The sequence below is a fragment of the Strigops habroptila genome, chromosome 13, assembly GCF_004027225.2.
Source record: "Strigops habroptila isolate Jane chromosome 13, bStrHab1.2.pri, whole genome shotgun sequence".
Lineage (NCBI taxonomy): Eukaryota > Metazoa > Chordata > Aves > Psittaciformes > Psittacidae > Strigops > Strigops habroptila.
In genome coordinates, this window is record NC_044289.2 from 16189185 (window position 1) to 16209413 (window position 20229).

Below are 20229 nucleotides of genomic sequence, written 5' to 3' on the forward strand. Positions count from 1 at the left end.
TGCTTCTACCCGAGTCTGCTCTGCCTAGCGACTGCCCGTGCTGTGCACCCCCTGCCCTGCTGCACACAGAAAAATTGGGTGTCATTAATGAGCTGGGAGCCCTTGGCCCATGGTGCTGCACCCCTGGGCTGCCTCTGGTGTGAGAAAACTGACCTGGAAGAAGCATCTTCACTCCATGCTCACCGGCAGAGCAGCCCCTGGGTTTGCCCAGCCAGCTCAGATCCGAGACAGTCCTGCACTGGACACCAGTCCACAGAGCAGGACTGGCTTCCTCTGCTGCAGAAGCAAGGAGGAGATCAACCTGCCCAGCAGGGAGCCAGGGGCTGCTATGCCTCTGCTGAAGAGAGAGAAAGCGCTATAGAAAAATTTCCTCAAAAGGGGCTGTGTCGAGAGGCATGGAGCTCTTAAAACATCTTCACAGATGCTTCTGCAATCAGAGCTCTCAATAATCCTCCTCTTTTGTAGTTAAGGATCTGGTTCTGGCTGGCAATTTCTTGCTTTGAGCTCTCTCCATTCCCCCACAGTACCAAGCATCAAGTCTTTCTGCGTGGCGCAGGCTCAATACACTTAATGCTGGGCACTTGTTACCTCCTTTGTTAGGAGCACACTAACTGCAGGCACTTCCTCTGTCAGTGGGGAATTCCTAGGACAATCCATTCCACCTGATCCCCAGAGTCCCAAGATAACTAGGCTGCTTGTTTGGGTGCCTGAAGATGGACAGTAGGATTCAAAGAGAGCACACCTCTGTGCTGGCTGCAGCTGGAACATGAGAGTTCTTGTTGCTAAGAGCCTGAAAACCTGGGGTGCAAACCCATAGCAACCGTTGGCAGGTCCCTGCAAACAGCAGACCCTGGAGCATACAGCAGTGAGTGCACTGCGGGCACACTTGCTCTGCGGGGCAGTTAACAGTGATGCTCTCAAAAAGGCGTCTTCCAGGCTGGCAGCTATAGAGGCACTCGCTGCAACTGTGCAAAGAAAGTCTGCGTGCACTGAGGTCTGGCAGCTCACCTTGCCTGTCTGGAAACCCTCCAGCCTCAAGACTTCTCTCTTCTGTTGCAGCATCCCTCTAACTGCTGCTGTCAAAGATCACCAGATGCTTCTTCCATAACGTTTAGTGAATAATCATGGGAGCAGGATGGGAGTGGAGGCATGGGTATGGTGAAGGATACAGAAATGCTCAAAGACCTCAGGGATCAATAAGCCTGGTTTGGAGCAAGGACAGCAAGATGCTACTTAAATGACTGTTGCTTTATGGAGAGGTTTAAATTCTGCTTATGCTATCTGCTGACCTACACTGATGCCCCGCTGGGTTTAGTGGAGGCCCTTCTCTGTGCCGCATGTGCCCTCCGCAGTGTGCTGTCCCCAGTGATGGTGCAAAAGTGCGTGCAGCCATGGGCCTGGGCCAGGGAAGTTGATGTACATTTGCCATTAGCACATGGATCATTCCCCAGTCCCTTGCCTTCAAGAAAACCACCAGCAATTGATTTATCTGTGGTCAGGCTAGAGTGTCATTTATTTGCATCATTTCACTATTAAAACTGAGTATGAAGGAGGTTGTTTTGCTGCAGCCAGTAACTGAACACTGCTGCAATACGCACCATTACCAACATAAGAACAGACTGTGGTAACCAAACCCGCTGACAGCTGGAGCTGGGAAGAACAAAACCAGGATCCGTGCTTGTGAGTGCTTGGCTGGCGAGCTACGAGGCTGTCCATGGCTTCAAGACAACACTAAAGATGCACTTTTTAAAGAATATTAAGGAACTCTGTTGGCTAAGAAAGGAAGATCATGAGGATACATCATCAGACCTTGTCACTCGGTGTGCAGTTTGCCTCTTGTTCTATCTGCTGCTGTTCTGCAGGATGAAGGATGATAACCCCCTCCCAGCTTCTGGGACTGGCTGTGGCGGCTTAGATCCCCGTGCTGGGAGAAGCCAGGGCAGCAGCCACCATGGTCAGCCTGGAGCACACACGCAGCACCTTGTGCCACTCAAAGCACAACTTAATTTTCTCCTCCTGAAGAGATGGAGAAAACCAAGGGCATTTTTTTTTTTCATCATTTACTTTAAATTCAGACAGAAAAACTGACCCTTCTCTTAAAGAAGCTTTTTCTGATGAGTGTTTCAGTGAAAAATGGGAAGAAGCCAGAGAAACAGCATTCTGCCAGTGGGAGCGTGCTGCGGGAGCAGCCAGTCCTGTCTCTCTGGGATGGCCCCGTGGGACCACATTGGCAGTGCAACATGAGGAAACAAAAAAAGACAAAATGAGGCAATAAGACTCAGGCTAGATGACAAGGAATAATTTATTTCCAGGTCCCAGAAAGACCTTGAAAAAATAACAAGGGTGAGGAAATCAACCTTCTAATTTGATCTGGGTAGAGAAAGAAACCCGAAGTGATTCCATCAGCCGCCCTGGCAGCCACCAGCTCCTCCTGCTTTGTGTGGGGCGCAGGGGGCGCAGAGCACCACGCTCCTCCCATTCACATGTGGGATAGAAATGAAACCGCAGGCGTGCGTGCATGGACTGCCTGGTTGGGATGGGGAGTAACCTGCTGGGAGGGTTGCTAAACACGTACCCTGTCAGACCCCATCTCTTACAGACAGAGTCCTGCTATTGCACAACACTCTTGCTAGAGGAAGGGCCAGCTCTGGAGGGGCTCAGGCACAGCGCTTCAGCCTGGAGGGAAAACACAAACACATTCCTGAGGAAAGAGAGAGCTTTCTTCATTCTCATGCTCCAGGGCATCACCTGCCTGGGGTGGCGCGGCCAGAGCCAGTGCGAAGCAGCCCGTCATCCCCGCTGCCTCCCCAGCATCATCACAGTGAACCAGCAGCACCTGGGGCATGGGTGCCAGCAGCAGGCGCCTGCTGCCTCCTTTGGGGGGGACCGGAGAGACCCTGAGAAGCAGCAGCTCCTGGTCCCAGCATGAAAGCCAAGCTGCAGCTCCTGTGTGGGCAGACATGGGGGCAGTGGGCAGGAGCCATGGCAAAGATGTGTCCTGCCCCTCTCTGCTCTCAGGTCTCATGCTGCAGCCAAGGGACCAACACCAGCAGCCGGGAAGCAAAACACAGTAAAAAATGAACAAAACGAACATGCTGTACATTTACAGTAAAACCTTCTCCAAGGAGAGGAGAACACTCTCTGTGGCTAAACTAAAAGGACAAGCCCAATGACAAGCCCAGGATGTGTCAGGCCTTGGGAGACCTTATCAGTTACCTATCAATGATATAATTGATTTTTTCCCCAATGTGAACAGATAAGGAGTTGCACTCTCCAGCACTGCGAAGAGCTGCCTGAGGATGCTGCTCAATACGCTGCTCAATTTGCCACAGGGGGAGCTGGCAGGCTGGACAGGCGCCGGGCAGGGAGTGCTCTCCTCCAGCAACATCTGCAGCCAGAGGAGCAATGGCACATCCTGCCAGCCTCCTCCTGACCTGCATCCTGAGATAGATTTCTCGTGAAGGCACCCCCTGCCGTGGGAGCTTGTGCCAGTTTCTGCAGGGCAATGCAGCAGGCTGGGGACACACTGGGCACCCTGAGGTGCCCCAGATGCACTGCCCAGCCTGCAGCAACCAGCTCAGCCATGCAGCAGCACCAGCAGGATCTGGTCTTGTGCACATGTCCTGGGGATGGCTTTTCTATCACCAGTGGCAACGCTTTGCTCAGCTGGGCGTAAACAGGAATTATCGCTCCAAACCAGGGGCTGGGGTTCTCTCGCACCCTACAGCATGGTCCTCAAGCCGGGACACAGCTCCCTCACCACTGGAGGCCAGGGTGCCCCAGCGTCCTACCCCTGCCCTGTGCAGCCCATGGCGTTTGGTAGGAAGCTGGTGCCTAGCTCAGAGCCCTGCAGAGCCCATGGGGTAAGTGCTGCTTTGCACCCCCCATGCCTCAGTGGCAGGGGGGCATGTCCCTGTCTGTCTCCAGGGCCATGGAGCACATCAGGACCTTGCAGATGATATCTGCTGTGCAGAGAGGTAGGGACAGAGCCCCTTCAAATCACAATTGTCTTTGATAACCATAAGAAAGGTCTAAGAACTGAGAGGCGATGCAATCGCATTTAGAGGTGAAGTGTGTTTTGAAGTGAACTCTAGTGCAAGACGTGACCTTGGAGACCACATCCAGGACACACATCTCCAGGACACGCATCCCCAGCACACGCCCCCTCAGCCCTGTGCCAGCAGCGGGGTGCTCCCAAGGAGGCCATGCACAGAGAGAAGGACTCCAAACAGTGAGAAAACTTACGGGGAAAAGCTGAACAGAAGCTAAAAGCTTGTTTCCCTCTGCAAAGAAAGCTCTTAAAGAAATCAAAGCACTTCAAATGCCCTGACTCAAGTGACAAAAACAATTTAGACAACAAAAGGCTCCCGGCTTGCTCTTCCTCTCCTGGAAGGGGCTCACTAAACAGATCTATTTAAATGATAATTTGTGGGGCAGAAACCCTCTGCAAACGCTCCTGAATTAGATTTTTTTCTTTCTTAAATTAATGAGTAGTGCTTTAATGGAGACCGGTATTAAGGAGATGTCATTGCCACAGTGGCTCCTTTAGGAATGCCAGCCTCTTGTGTGGAGGTGCCATGAACAGGAGGCAGGTGCTGAGGAGCCCATCACCCATCACTCCATCCCCTCAGCACCGCGGGTCTGGAGGCACACGCTGTGCCCTCCTGGCATGGAGTCTGGTCCAGGAGCCGCTGGCACCTCGCAGGGGGTGGCAGGATGGCTACGAGGCGTCGGCATCCTCCTCGCCCCTGCGCCCCGCATACAGCGCCGCCAGCTGCCGGAAACGCGGCCCCCAGCCCCCCAGGTAAGAGAAGTCCTGCTCTGAGCCGCTGGACCAAGTGTTGATGGAGCTCAGGGAGGGCACGGAGGAGTCTGAGCCCTCGAAGGCATAGGTCTGGAACGAGTCATAGGGTGGCACAGAGAGGTCCTCATCCGCCTGCTCCACCTTCCTGCAGATGTAGTCTCTGAACACGGAGAAGTCCAGGTCCGGGCTCTGCACCCACTGCGGGAGGGAATGGAGCTCAGAGGCTGGGTTTCTGCTCGGGCCCCCCTCTCCTGGTATCTCCCCTCCGTCACCGCCTTTGATCTCACAGAAGTCGTAGAGGCTGCGCAGGGCTGACATGTCATAGGCCTCTGTGTCCTGCTCACCACCCCCTTCATCGTTGTATTTGATGACGTTGTCCCTCATGTCCTCGTCATCCTCAGATGTCAGGTGGCTTTTGTGGTGTCGCTTCAGCGTGAGGATCAGAAGGACCAGCACTGGGAAAGGAAAAGATGGTCAGATGGGCACAGGGGCTTGTGTGCACAGCTGGCGGGGCACAGAGCATGGGCTCCTGTCAGCCAGGCTCATCAAGTAGCATGTGCTGTGTCACTAGTTTGGAGAGAGGTTTGCCCAGGCTCCAGTGTGGACCAGGAGCTTCCTTTCCCATGCAGTGTGACCACCGAGACAGAAGGGAGAGATGGATGGACACACGGCTGGACAGACAAATGGATGGATTCTGCAGAAGATGAGCAGGAAAAGGGGGTGCATGAATCACAGCAGCAGCCAAATGTTGGGAAGGTGAATGTGGAGCAGATGGCACAGAGCCTGAGCAGCGAGCCGCAGCTGTGTCCTGGGATCATCATCCATTCATCCCATCACCTTTAAAGCACCGATGTGCACTTTACTCGTTTGGGCAATTAGGCAGAAATTTGTTTGCACTGCGTTGGAAAATGAAACCACTGTAAAGTGCACCCTGTGGGAAAGGGCTTTCTAAATGGAGGCACAGCAGGAGCTGGGGAGCTGAGATGTGCCAAGGAGAGGAGACTTCACTGAACAATGAGCTGGCTTTCACAAGTGTCTGGACAGCCCAGGAGCCAGCTGAGAGCAGCACCAGTGCCAGAGGGCTTTCAGCAGCCGCGTCCATCATGTGCCCTATGCTAAACCTGAAGGCACTGCAACACCCCTCTCAGAGCCCCTTCCTACGTGCACACAAGCCCACGCTTCCCCTGCACCTTCATGCTATGCCATGGTGGCCCAGCACAAGCTTGTGCCACCATGTCAGTGGCAGCCAGCAGCTTTCACAGGGTGCAGGGCCCGACGTGGGCAATGCTCTGGTTTGTGTGCACCTCCTGCTGCACACTCATGCATGCTCTAACACTGACCCAGCCATCTGAGGCAAGAGTACAACTGCGCGTCCCACATGGGCTGCTGCTGGCCACCACCCTGGTACACACACGTGCCCATGTGCTGCGAGATGCCTGCTGGGGCACAGCACGGCAGCCAGCCAGCAGCTCTCCGGTGCCTGCGGGGCAGCAGTGCGCAGCTGTGCACAGGGAGCCCTGCTTTGGCTGCTGCCAAGCCCAGCGCAGGCTGGAGCTTCCCGATGGTCACCCGCTGGCAGGGCTGGGCTTCCTGCCCGCACGCTGCAGCTACCAGCAAGGAGACAGTGAGCAGAGGAGCCTGCACCGTGCCCGTGGCCTGTGCTCATTGTGTGATGCTGGATGGAGAGGGGATGGACAGGACAGGAGGAGCCGGGGGACAGGCGAGCACTCACCAACCAGGATGAGAATGCACACCAGCAGTGCGATGAGGGCCCCAGGGCTCAGTGTAGCTGACACAATGTAGGCTGTGCTGTTGCAGGACTGGATGGCCCCGCTGCTGTCACAGCCACAGATGCGGATGGTCAGAGTCCCCGTACTGCTGAGGGCGGGGGGGCCACTGTCCACCACCAAAATGGGCAGCAAGTACACATCCTGCTCCTGGCGATTGAAGCCCACTCTCTGCGTGTGCACCGCAGCTGTGTTGTCTGCAGGGAACAAGTAAACCCACAGCCAAGTCACTCCCATAGCACAGCCAGCAGGACTCGCCAGGAGCTCGCCCATGCTCAAGACAAACAGCGGCTGTTTGTGCCAACTCCAGCAACCCCTCCAAGAGGGGATGGGGCCTCCATCCTCTCCATCACGGGAGCAGGGAGCCAGCTTGAGGCTTCCCTGCACCGCAGCAGCCTGAGCAGCCAGGGGCAGCCAGCTCTGCTCCAACATGTGCCCCTTGGCCAGGCCCCCCCAGGGCAGCCCAGTACAGGAGCAGCAGCAGGTGCCTGGGCCGTGCTGACCGGCAACGCAGTTGGAGCAGAGAGAGGGAAAAACCTTCCAGAAGACCCTCAGCGAGTGGCACAGGGCAGGAATTAGGATAAAAATCAGTTGCTGACATGCAGACCAGAGCAGATGAGTCACTGCTTCCAAACCCAAGAGCTGTGGGTGGAGGGTCCTCCCTCAGCCAGAGGACCCTAGGACCCTTTGTCACTTCTGGAGGAGCAGGCAAAGCTTCTTCCAAGCCTCCCAGCCAAGCCAGCGTCCTCCGCCCCATCTGCTCAAACTCTGCAGTTTCAGGGGCTCAGCCAGCACAGCATAACCCCTTACGATCCCATTAACACAGCCACTTCATGGGATCCTCCAGGGCCCCAGTGCCAGAGATGAACCCAAGCAGTAGCTGTGCCCAGACAACTTGGAGCAGGGAGGGTAGGAACAGGGACTGAAAATCAGCTCAGCTCCCTGCTCATGTGTGCTACTCACTGCCAGCCTGAATGGGCAGGAAAGGATTGAATAGTAGCTGAACAACTGCAGCCAGAAGTTGCTGCTGAATGTCTGCAGTCTTTATCTAATAAAAGGTAGATTGGTGCACTCACAGCGAGGTGCTGCTGTCTACAGACTTTCTCCTCATTGCACCTGATTTATGCTGGACTGGCCCCTTTCTGTATCAGCCAGCTTTTCGATTGGAAAAGACATCTATTCTAATTGTGGCTCTTGGGCTGCCTGCCACCACGGAAATTGCCGTATGGATTGGGTGCTGCACGGGAGCACGTGGGCATGGCAGGGACAGGAGCAAGGCAAGAGCAGAGCAGGGAGACAGGCGCCCACCTGGAAGCAGGGCAGATCCCACAGGGCTGCAGCCGCAGCAGAGCAGAGCTCGTCTGCCCCTGGCTGGGGCAAGGCTGGTCTCTGCTTCAGGGCAGCCTAGAAGAAGGAGGAGCTGGGGCAATCTGTGCTCCCCCAGCATGTGCTGCAGCCCAGCATGGGTAAGTGCATCAGGAGCGAGGAAGATCTGTGCCCAGAGGAGAGGCAGCCGTGCACAGGCTCGTGCCCAGAACAGCGCTCAGCTCTCATGGTGCTAAATACCAGTTGCTGCTTCTCATCATCAGGTTTCTGGACTCAGCCCACCAGAGTTTTCTGTGTTGCCAGAATATGGCCATGTTTCTGGGGAGAGTGGAGCCTTTGGCACTTCAGCTGGGGAGATCTGAGATTCCACCATAAAGGAGACATGGAGAAAGTCATCTCTTCCAGTTCACCTTAGAGCACAGTTTGCCTTGAAGAGCTCAACATGGGAAAGGCAAGGACACTGGAGAGAAGACTACACCAGCCAACATCTGGAGGCTGCACTGAATGCCACAAAGGCAATACTCAAAACCAGATCTTACTCATGCACACAGAACTGTGCTGCAGGTCACTAGACAAAACTCTTCATTTGGATGTAGCATCTTTTATCCACTAAAGGAATTTTCCAGGTAACCTAACTTATCCCTGCTCACAGCAGAAGACTTCAGGCAGGCAACATCCTCAGGAGCACAGAGCACATGACAGCATAAGGCAAATGCTTGTACGAGTTGAGCTGGGGACAATTTGCCTCAGAGGGAGACACTTCATGCAATGTCAGCACACTGCCTGCAAGGCTGCACACCAAGCACTAACCCATGCTTCAAGTCAGATGTGATCTGAGTGCTGCAGTGTCCCCAGCATGTGGAGGGGATCATCCAGAGGGGAGAGCACAGTCATTCTGCACCACACACATTGCCTGGCTTCTCTGTACAGGTGGCAGGGAGCACCAACTCTATCTGGGCAGCCACCAGGTCCTGGAGGACATGGCCACCTCAGCTGAGACGTGGCACCAGCACAGAGGCAACTGGCAGAGCTGTTGGGGAGCACCAGCAGTGGAGTCTGCTGAGAAGCTGCCTATTACCAACCAAGGATGAGAGAGGAAAAAAATTATTGTTACGCTAATCCTTTGCACAAAGGTAACCAGATCTCACTGGGTGCTGCTCCCTCAGCTTGCTGCAGCATAAGGAGGCAGATATAAATAACGCTAATGGCATCATGTCAGCAAGAGGCCAAGGACTAACTCTTAGCTTGCCCAGCTAAATATAAGCCTTGGGCATCTGGAACCGGGGGAGACAAAGCCACAGAACAAATGGGACACACCGCCTCACCGTGCATGAGCAAGGCTCTGGCCCTCAGCCCAGGAAGTTTTCCTTTGCTGGCACCACCACAGCAGTCAAGTAGCTAAGCCTGAGCCGGGGGTCAGAGGACCCCCAATACACAGCCCTGTACCTCCAGGTGCTGCTTAGCCTGTCCCTGACCTGGGTGTGATGAACCACTGTGCTTGGGAGCTCCTGCAGCCGCTCGAGGAGCATCCCTCCAGTGCTGTGTAAATGCCAGCGCAGCTCCAGCTCTTCACCTCCCTGGAAATGCAGCAGAAGGCTGGCGACTCCCCTTCTGTTTACAGCCAGCTCCAGCTCCTGTGAGGGACCTGCCACGAGGCACACTATATTTTTAGAAACAATCTCTAGAAATCAAGGGGAAATACATGTGCAAGTCACAGAGAGGCAGCCACTAACCTCAGCTCAGCTGAGACTGCTCAGGCAGCACGTTGCACCACTGAGCCCCCTCACTGCCAAGTAGGGGAAGGAGAAATATTTTCACTGCTGAACTCTCAAAGTCAAAATAAAGCAGACGGTACTTAAATATATCAGCAGCACAACAGACAGCTCTGCTCTGCGAAACCTCAGCTCAGGAAGGGCTGAGTCTTGCCCTGTAACCCCAAACTTGGTGCTGGGGAGAGAGAGAAACATCACAACTACAAAACACTATTTCAAACACCATTTTCTCCTGAACAGGTGATGTGAGCGCTTCCTACAGGAGGGAGATCCACAGGAATTTCACACCTTCACCTACGATGTTGCTTTACCAAGGCTGGCCAGCCAGACCCCAGTCCAGCTGAGACCAGTCCACTCCAGGCACTGGGATAGCTCCAGCCACCTCCCTGCTGGCCACCGCTGTGGCCAGGCTTCCCAGGCACCTGGATAACTGTCTTCTCTGTCTCATATTTACACCCCTGTTATTTCCAAGCTTCTTCTGTGTTTCCTTCTGAGATACTCCAGAAAAAGCAGTGCTACTGCCATGCAGAGTAGTCTATTTGACCATAGACGTAAAGAAAATTTTGCCCAGATCTGGGAAAATGCATCCAAACCTCCTACAAAACAGTGTAATTTCTCTTGGTGCGGTTGCTTTTTTACATGCAGCTGACCCAAGGCAGTTGCTTCAGGATGTGTCTTGGTGCAGATTTGTTTGTATCGGCACAGCCCAACTCGTTGTGAAAAGCCAGGCAGGCCTGGCCCAGCGGCCTCTTGCATCTCTTCCCCTGTAGCAGCTTTCTCTTAAGTCCAGTTCTGGGGTTATGAGGTTGAGGAGCAGCGTTTCCCAGGCGAAGGTACTGAAATTCAAGCAGATGTTAATCCACAGCTTTCCTGCACAGATGCGTTTGGATCATCACACTTATGTTTTCCTGTTCTGTCTTCTCAAGGTTGCACTTTGTGCTATGGTCACACCACTCTAAAGGTCATGCCATGTGCTCTCTGAAGCCCCAAGCCAAATCTTTTCCTATCGTTGCCATCTTGCTGCACAAACTGACATTTCCTCTGCAGGTTTCCTATGCCTCCCTCTCCCTCACCATACAGTGATGTTATCCTGTGTCACATCATATCACCTTGTGCGATGGACGGGAGATGGCAGCTCTGCCCACTTTGAGGACCAGACAAGCCAGAAACCAAGATGAGTCGAGAATGCAGGGACTAGTCAATACTGCTGCAAGAGGAAAGCTCAGGAATGCAATATACTCTGGTGGTACTCTAGGAGTAATACAATAATTCTGTCTCTCAGACTCCCTCTTCAAAGAGGCTCTTGGCAGCTTCAAAGACAGAAATAATAAATCCTTCTCATAACTCTATCTTGAACAGTGTTAGGAGACCAGAAGGGAGCAAGCTACCTCTGGTTTGGATTTCGACATCCCTGCCCTCTCCCATGCTCGGGGGCCCCACCAGCATCTGCCTTCCCCTGCTCTGGCAGTGGTTCCGCAGCTCGGGTGCCCAGGCACGCCGGCTCCAGGGAGGTGCGCACAGACCCCTCCAGCCCCAGGCAGGAGCAGCTGCAGAAGTATCCGATTCTTCCCTTTCATGTCTTCCTTCTCCCAAGTTCTCTGGGCCAGACCACACCACTCCTGCTTTTTGCCTTTGTTCAGCCCCATAGAGATTCAACGCTCTTTTTCACTCCACTGTCAGACCAGTGTCTGTGCTGCTCATGCTAAGAACAGCATCCCTGTGGGGCTGGAGGAGGCTTCCTCTATCCTGAGGCAATCCTGGAATCCTAACATTTTGCTTTTGATTGTTAGGATTTTTTGATCTTCTATCACCCATTACATGCTCTTAATGAGACCTGTAGAGAGTTCAGACATCTGCTTGCCTAGCCCTTGAGCTCTGGAGTCAGTAGCTCCATGTGTCACTCCATATTATCTACCACCCCCTCCAGGTTGCTGGGCTTGGATGGTTTCTACCATCCCTTCCAACACAATTAGCATCTCTCGGAGAACATGATTTCAGGCTTTAATCGCCTTTGATCCTTCTGTAATCAATTTTCTCAGGCCAGAAAGATGCAGCAAAAGGCAAGTTGGGAGGCAGAGGCTGGTGAATGCCTTTGGAATTGCAGCAATTGGAGCTGGGTGAGGTCAGCTTTTCCAGTTTTCTCTCTTCCTTAAGGCCCTTATTGTGAAGATGTCAGGCATCTTCCTTCTGGATTGTGGCTGTTTTTACCACACATGACATTCATTCCTTGCCTGATGAATTAGGAAGTGCTTGAGCACTCTCTTGGACAGAGCAAAATCAAGGAATGAGAGATACCCACAGGAAATGATAGTGTTGCTAAAAGCCTGACTCGTGCAAAGCGGCTCTAATCCAGCTAGTTTAGTCTCCTGCAGGGTCACCTTTTGCTCCTGTATCTCTGACCTGGAGCATCAGGGCCAAGGCAGCTCTGGGTGCTGCTTGGAGGTGACGAGCAGGGCTGTTGATGTTCACTGGAGGCACCTTGCAAGGGCCACCCACACTCCGAGCTGTTCTGGCTGCAGTGGGACCTGACCCAGCAGGGTCTGGCCAAGCGGCAGTGCCATGACTGTATCGTGGTGTATCAGGCTGCAGCAGACCTGCCCTGTGACCACATGTGCCCACTTACCAGCAGGTACTCCATCCTCAAGCTCATCATCTGATGGACAGGCTGCCCCATCCATCACCCTGGACTTTCTCCAAAACCCTTGCAGGCTTCCTCCACACTCCATGAGGAACCTTCCAAGAGCCCAGCAGTGCTGCAGCCACTGGTGCTCCCAACTGCCAGCCCTGCCACAGCCCAGTGCTCTTGCCCTGCCTGAAGAATGGTAACGGGAGCATTCCCAAGCAGATGCTGGTCCCTACTACACTGAGGACAAGTCAACTTCCCAAGGTGGCTTTCTGCTGCCTTGCAGGGGCTGAGGGAAGGAGGTGCAAAGCAAAAGAGAGGATTTAAGCAAGAGCTTAGAGAATCCATCTGTGCTGACATCCATCAGTGTCACTCCTTGGCTGCAAAAGCAATATTTATAAATCACATTTCAAAACTGGCTACAAATTTGTACGAAGAAACAGATGGGCTGGTGGTAGCAGTTTGTCACCACTGATATTTATATGGAGGAGTAGAGCCAAGTGCAAGAGGGGCAAACGTGCAAGAGGAAGGCAAGAGAGGGAACAAAAGAGGATGCAGCAAAGGAACCCAGGAAGGCAGGGGTTGAAGGCGAGCACACTTAGGTACTCAATGGACTAGGGGGAAGGAGTCAAAAGAAGGGAGATGGCACTAAAACACACGCACATTAGAAATGACGGGTGCCTCCATGAGCACAGACAGCTGCCTCCTCTTGCCGTGGAAGACAGCATTGCTTGGCAATTGGGAGGGTCTCCAAACACCCTGGGAATAACCCTGCAGCAACAGCATTTGTTTTCCTAAGAGCAGAAGGCGGGAGGTGATGCCAGCTTTTACTCATTTTATGCAGTGTTGCACCACATGCAGAGTTTGTGGGATCGTTTAGCACGAAGGTGCAACGAGAGCCTCGTCCCACTCCAGAGAGCAGCAGCTCTGGAGGAGGCGGCTGCACATGAGCCCATGTCCTGCGCTCTCCTGCAGCGCCTGCTCCCAGGTGGCTACTGGGTGCCAGCATGGCACCAGGACCCGGGCAGCCCCTGCTGAGTCCGGCCGGGTCCCTCCTGCCAGGCAGGTGAAGCAGCAGCCACGGCTCAGAGCAGCGAGTGCAGCCCCGCACCTCTTGGAGCTTCTGGAGAGCTCTGGGTGTGGATGGGCACCAGGGTGGAAGGCGGCACACTCAGACACATCTTCACAAGGTCCTTCAGAGCAAGTTAATCACTGGGCGTGGGGCAAAATCTTGCAGAGGATTAAAGCTTGCTTAGATGATAAGAAGCAAAGGTCTTGTGAGAACAGCTGCCCACGAGTGCCAGGGAGGGACTCGGGTCAGGAACACTGGCACTTTTTAGGACACAAAGCAATATTGGTCCTTCTTTGATTATGTCTGAAGCTTTGTGGTGCAAATTCCGTTTTGACTAGCCCTAATAATGCTGAAGCAAACTGAGCAGGCATGATCTTACACCAGCAGAAGGCCCCTCTGATAAGCTCAGAACAAACTAAACCAGACTTTTGATAGATGAAGCTGCAAAAACACAGGAAAAAAAGGGTTTAGAAAACAAAGAAGTATTTTAATGTGGTCTGCTGGCTTCCATCTGGGCTGGCTCCTTTGGCAAGAAAGTACACATCTGCCTGGATAAAATCCCAGTATCTGCAAGGGTCCCTGCTGTACTTAGTGCTGCAATCAGCACCTAAATTCACCCAAAACCCCAGTCAAAAATAGGAAGCAGCCTGATAACAACTTTACTAGGTTGTTATTGTCCACACGCACGCAGCCTGACCCTGCAGCCCACAAGCTAGGGCTCAGCCAGCAAAAACCTGTGTCACAGCCTGTTGGTTACATTGGCAGGTTGGGATCATGGGGAGCCCCCCGGCCCAGAGGTGCAAAGAACCGGGAGCTTCCCAGAGGAACCACACTCCTGAGCCATCACCTAATGGGGGATCCAGCTCTGCTGGCCACATCCTGCATAACACCTAACAGGGGATGCAGCTCTGCTGGTCACATGCCAGGTAACACCTAACGGGGGATCCAGCTCTGTTGGTCACATCCCAGGTAACCCCAGCAGCCGCTGCAGGCTCTGCTGCCTGCCAGTACTCCTGAGCTGCTCTTGTGTGTCGAGGCACAGGGGCTGCCCACCCTCATGGCAGCCCCAGCATGACCCACGCTCCAGGATTTATCGTAGGGGCAGAAAAATCACAATGCTCAAAATGGGAGCATGTTCGTCTGTAAATCCACATCAGGCAGGTTGGAGATTTTGCATCAAGAAAGGGACCAAGAGCCCTGAAAACACAAAGGCTAATGAGACCGCACAAGAGGAGCTTTGGAGCTTCTGCAGCAGAGAAGGAAGCTAGGAGAGCCTCCTTGAGGAAATCCAAACTGCTAGCTGACCTGTCCCACCATTCCAGGTTGGCAAGGAGCCTTGTGGAGTGCCCAGAGGATCCTCAGCTCCATCCGGCACAAGTAGACCATATGCCCACAGCCATGTCTCCCTCCCCATGGCCAGCAGTGCCACCCAGCCCACAGGCAGCAGGACTGGGAAGGGTGCAGCAGGGCTTACCCTTGATATCCAGCAGAGAAAAGTGGTGATTGTTGGTGGCTTCAGGCGCCAGTGTGAAATAGAAATGATGGCCGCTCTGAGGCTCATCGCGGTCCACAACACTTATTGTCTGGATCAGCTGTGGGGAGAAAGCAGAGATGAGGGTCAGTGCTGCCTCCGCAGCCCCCCACACAGGCCCTGTTCACCTGGTCCAGCCCAGCAGAGCATCACTGCCTGCTGCTACAGCAAGGGACAAGCCTTTGCCCCACAGATGGGTTTAGCTGTAGAACACCAGCAAAGCTGTGACAGCGGCTGCATGGGAAGGTGTTCAGGCAGAAGCAGAAGAACAGGCAGGCTGGCACGGTCCAGAGCACGGCAGGCACTGAGGGAGACCTCGCAGAAGGGCTGAGGAACACCCGCTACCTGGCCTGGCTTGGCATCCTCACACACAGCAGCTTCATACGGGGTGGCAAGCTCAGGCGGATTGTCATTCACATCCAGGATACGGATACGGAGCAAGGCTCTTGACACCTGGGAGTGATTATCTGAAACACAGAAAGAAGCAGAGCTTCAGCAGGAAGTGCCATCTGCTGCTAGCAGGGAGCAAACCCTCCTCATTCCTGCCCATCCAGAAGCCTCGCAGCCATACAGCTGCTGCCAGCACAGAGGGTCCCACTGCACTGCTGCGCACCTGTGGCACAGACCATCCCTGAGGGCATCTGCAGCCTCACCACTCTGCTTTGCAGCAAAGAGCGAGCTGTGCTGAGTAACAAGGACTCCCGAAATGCTGCTGTTGGCCTGATCTACCCCTGGAAAAGCTGAGCAAACCTGGGTGTGAGGACATCTCACCCTGACTGTATCCTGACCCTGACAGCCCAGGGGTTAGCAGCAGCAGCTGAGAGGCGAGTGAGCAGAGCTGGGATGGGAAAGACCTGGAATCAACCAAGAGCACAGGGCGGTGATGAGACCTGGCATGAGCACCTCCAGCACATGGAAGTGACCTGGGGGTGAACGCTGCCTGTCAGGGCAGGAGCCTCCTGCCCTGGGACCGGGCCTTGCACACTGACACCCATTCTTGCATTGCCATCAGCAGCTTGAACTGAGCCCAGCACTGTTTGCCAGCTGGCGCAGGGGGGTTATCAGCAAGACCAAAGGCACCCCACACTCACCAACCCAGGGGGCTGCAGCCTGATCCCCTGCCCTGGGACACAGAGCTGCTGGGCCAGGGCTGCTCCTGCTGGTACTGCTCTGGGCACACAGGACAGGGATCGCATCTACAACTCCATTCACTGCATTGCTGCTCCACCGCACACACGCGCTGCAAAGGTACATCGAGCCCTCAGCTGTAAGGTTATAAATCACTCTGGAGAGCCTAATGTTTTCTGAAGCACCTCATGCGCTTCCAGAGATGAGAACTCCCTCATACTCCATCTCCTTTGTTTTACTCAGAGGTTGCAACTGTGACAGACCCAATGCCTCTCCCCTTGCTCAGGCAGGAGCTCTGCTGCCTGTTTGCCTATGAAATTAATGCTGGCCCCCCCCCCGATCAGGTGGGGGAGGACGCAGGGGAGAGGAGATTTAGTGCTACTCCATAATTAGCCAGGAACCTAAGCCCCCTCCCCTGAGCTGCCTTCACCCTGTTCTCACATTATCACTCCCTCTCACCCAGACCAGCTGCTCTGGTGATTAGATTTGGGGGAGGGAGGCAGAAGTCGTGACTAAAAGCCTGGAACTATGTGTTATTTTAAAAGGCGTGTTGGTGCAGTGAAGTAAACTGCAATTGCTTTCAGGGAGGTAGCAAGGGGGAGGCAGCGGGATGGGAAGGGATCCGGGCGAGGTGGAGGAGATGCGCCTGATGGCCATGGGCCCACAAATGAGGAGGAAAAAGGGCTCAATTTCTGCAAGGAGGACAACCAGCATCTCACTCCCTCCCCAGGCTGCAGGCAGAGGGATAGCCATCCCTGCTGCTCAGCTCTGAGCAGGCTGGCATTGCCCTGGAGGCACTGCTGAGAGAACGATGAGGAAAGAGAAAGGAGGAAGAAGAGCCCAGGATCCCATCTCTTTCCCTTCCTAACCACAACTAGGGGGAGTGGTTCCTCCTGCGCTGCCCCACAGTGCCCGAGCCGTGAGCAGCAGCTGATTCCAGTGCTGCCAAGTCGCCCCAGGACCTCTCGGCATGGCACATCCACAGGGGCTCTGTGGGGTGGAGCTGGACCCTGGGTGAGCCTGAGCACAGCCGCTTTCCTTCAAGACCTCTCACAGCCTCATCAGGAGGGCCAGTATGTTTAGAACTGGACATAACCATAAGCCTGGCCCCATCCACAGCAACAGCGAGCAGCTGCCAGGAATGGTTTATGCCACACACACGAGTGGGGTCATCTATGTGCCATGGCCCAGTGCCAAGGGCCCACACTGACACCTCCCCACAGAGCCATAACTAACATCCCGCTCCCCTGAGCTCGAAGCACAGTTGTCCTGTCATAAAACCCCTCTCCTTTTGCCCCTTCTGAAGCTGCTGAACCCTGAGGCTCACACTTACTCCTGGCTCAGTGACAGGGTTAAAATTTGACATCTCCAGGAACGTCAAGGTTAAAAATGCAATCACTGCATCATTTTCTCCTCTTTCAGTGAAGCACACATTGGCTGCTTCTTATTTTGGCTGGACAGTGATCTGTTTGAAGGTTCCTCAAATGCTTTACTTATCAACTTCCCCCTTTCCTTTGAGCCAGTACCTGGATTTATGGGTGGAAAATATAAAATATGGTTGGATGTATTTGAAAAAAGTTAACTCCAAAACATCTGAGAGGTGCTTTCTGTAACTATGTGGCATAAACTGATTTTACGATGGTCAGAAGTGCAATTCAGATTGTTGGAGCACACCTGTGATGAAAGGCATGATGTGCAAGGCCAAAAGATTCCTCTACGCACAGCAAGTGTGCGCGCGCACCCCTTCACGTGCTCCAGTACACAGAAGTTAATGTCCTGGGTGGATGTGGGCCATGGGACAGCACAGAAACACGCCCTGGAAGGGCTCTGCAAGCAGCATGTGGCCAGTGTGCGGCAGAGGCTGCACAGGCCGGGCCAAGCCAAGTGCGACAGGAGAGGAAAACCAGTCACCTTCCCTTGCAGCGCCTCTCCTCCGTATCCCGGCTCAGCTGACTGACATGCAAATTAGTTTAATTATTTCTTCTTCTAAAATAAATTATATTTTGCAGTGGCTGCAATATGTTGTGTCAGGCAAAATTACATTCAATATTTTTAAACTAATTGATGTCAGCCTTGAGAAAACCTGATTGACAGCAGCGAGGAAACTAGGCTGCTACCTAAACGCTTTCCTAAATTAAAATTAAACATGCCATTTTTCTGCATTTCCTTCAGGAGTTGGAATGCTATTAATCTGAAAAGACTGAGGAAAAGACATGGAAAATACACAGAAGAAGGGGGAGATGCTGGAAGCACAGCAGTGCACTACGGGAGCTCCAGGCTGGTGACTGGCAGCTGCCTTTGCCAACACAGGCTGAATTATTTCGGAGCCACTGGAGCCTGCTGGGGCAGGGGACAGAGCTCTGCCACCCATCGCTCCCACTCTCAGCAGTGGCACTTGCCTCAGTGCTACAGGCAGACTCAAACAGACCGGCTGAATCTTCAGCCACATCCCAAAGTGGTTTTTCTTAATTTAATTAATCATGAGAGTAATCTGAACAGGACAATATTGTCGTCTTAAACATTCGGATGCAGAGCATGAGCAGTGCGCCCTCTCCCCGGGTTCTGCAGGACCAACACCGAGCCACCCCAGAAAGCTACTCTCAAACGCTGGAAGCTTTGCAGCAGAGCTCGCAGTGACGGGAAGGGGTTGCTGAGATGGTCAGCCACCCCTGCCATGGCAGGAAAAGAGGACACCCGTGGTTACTGCTGCACTGGGATCCAGTCCTTATCCCTCCAGACCCTCACACAAACTCACACTAAAACACTTTGCATTTTTACACCTAGACCTCTGCTGTGAAGCCCCAAACCCAACCATTGTGGAGGCACACATGCAGTTGCCCTCCTGCCTGCACACGTGGCCATGCAGCGATACCACACGCAGAAAGGCACTCTGCAACTTTCCTGGCTCTGAAGCACAGGCTGAGTAAAGCCCAGAGGACTGCGGGCTGCAGCCTGGGGCTGCAGCACCTGTGGAAACAGCTCATGGATGCTCCTGGGCACAGCGCGCGACCTGCTCTCTTCTGCATCGAGACCAAGTTGGTACAGCACTGAATTCAAAATGTTTACATTAGCAGGGAAGAAGAGGCAGGGGTGGAATTTATTTCTTGCTATCTTGGCAAATTGGGAGAACAAACTGCAGAATAGAAGACTGGGATGGGCCATTCTGCTCCCCAGCACTCACACCATGGCTGTAAAGCACAGGGTGGTTTTGGAGATGTTGACGCAGTTGCCTGCAAAGTCCAGGTCTGATGGCAAGGACAAAGCAGGGGCATGCCAGGAGTACGGCTCATCGGACATGGCAGCTACATCAGAGGCTGGAGCTGAAAACGTGGCTCCCAGCTGAGGGGAAGCAAAGTGGAAGCAGCAGTTAAGCCAAGTAACATATAAATGGCTCTCACCTCTCCAGAGTCCTGCCCAAACTCAGCAGCATGAGAGTCATTAAATCGCATCCAAACACAATGCTCTGATTAAAGCCAGACTCCAGCAGGAAGATTTATCATCTCAATTACCAGCAGTGGACACAGCAGTCAAAGCCTCATCATTTTACATGAGCAAGGAAGAAAACAGGAAGAGAATCACTAATATTAGCCCAAGGAAGGTAAACAGCTTGCAAGGGAGATGAAGATTTATCTCTGGGAACGCTTGGCCTGGTCCCAGCCAGATTGGCTGAACAGCCCTATGCTTCCTGCTGGCTGCCATGTCTTGAGGCCACGTGTAATGCTGGTCACAAGCCACTGAGGCAGCTCACGCTGGGGAGTGGCTGTTCCATGGGGAGACTTGTCCCTCCTCCTGCCTGTGGGCCCCAGCCCAGTGACCTCACAGCTACAGCCAGGCGCCTTCTGCAGCTTCTTACTACTGCTCCTTAGATGCACACATGCTCTCTTTGGCTGTGTGTTGGTGAGGCACGCACCCTGGACGTGGCCTCTGCTGCAGCAGCACTGGGTCCCAGGCAGGGCTCTCCAAGGCTGCTCAAACCTAACAGACAGGCTGCCTGCAGGCAAGCTTTCCATCAGCTGCCATTTGCTAAACCCTTCTCAGGACAGTCGTGCCAGCAGACAGGGCGAGCAGCTCGAGGAGGTTGCAGGGAGGCAAAACCTTGGTGCGACACGCTCCAGGCCACATGCGCCATGGGAATCGAGCAGGCACGGCCCCACGGGAATTGAGCAGGCAGGAATGGAGTCAACCT

At 53.8% G+C, this 20229-nt stretch overlaps 1 protein-coding gene across 5 annotated transcripts in view; it reads right to left on the reverse strand.

The window, feature by feature from the left end:
* Nucleotides 1-2284: 2284 nt before the first annotated feature.
* Nucleotides 2285-20229, reverse strand: part of CDH22 (cadherin 22) — a 112950-nt gene continuing 95005 nt past the window's right edge. For 4 of the 5 annotated variants that reach the window (XM_030502628.1, XM_030502629.1, XM_030502631.1 and 1 more), the window contains 4 exons: nt 15261-15382; nt 14859-14976; nt 6537-6788; nt 2285-5259 (listed from right to left, as the gene is read on the reverse strand). In XM_030502628.1, the coding sequence (XP_030358488.1) occupies nt 4721-5259; nt 6537-6788; nt 14859-14976; nt 15261-15382 (1031 nt within the window). In that variant the 3' untranslated portion in view covers nt 2285-4720. The remainder of the gene's footprint in view (nt 5260-6536; nt 6789-14858; nt 14977-15260; nt 15383-20229) is intronic. The other variant, XM_030502633.1, reaches the window with a different exon arrangement.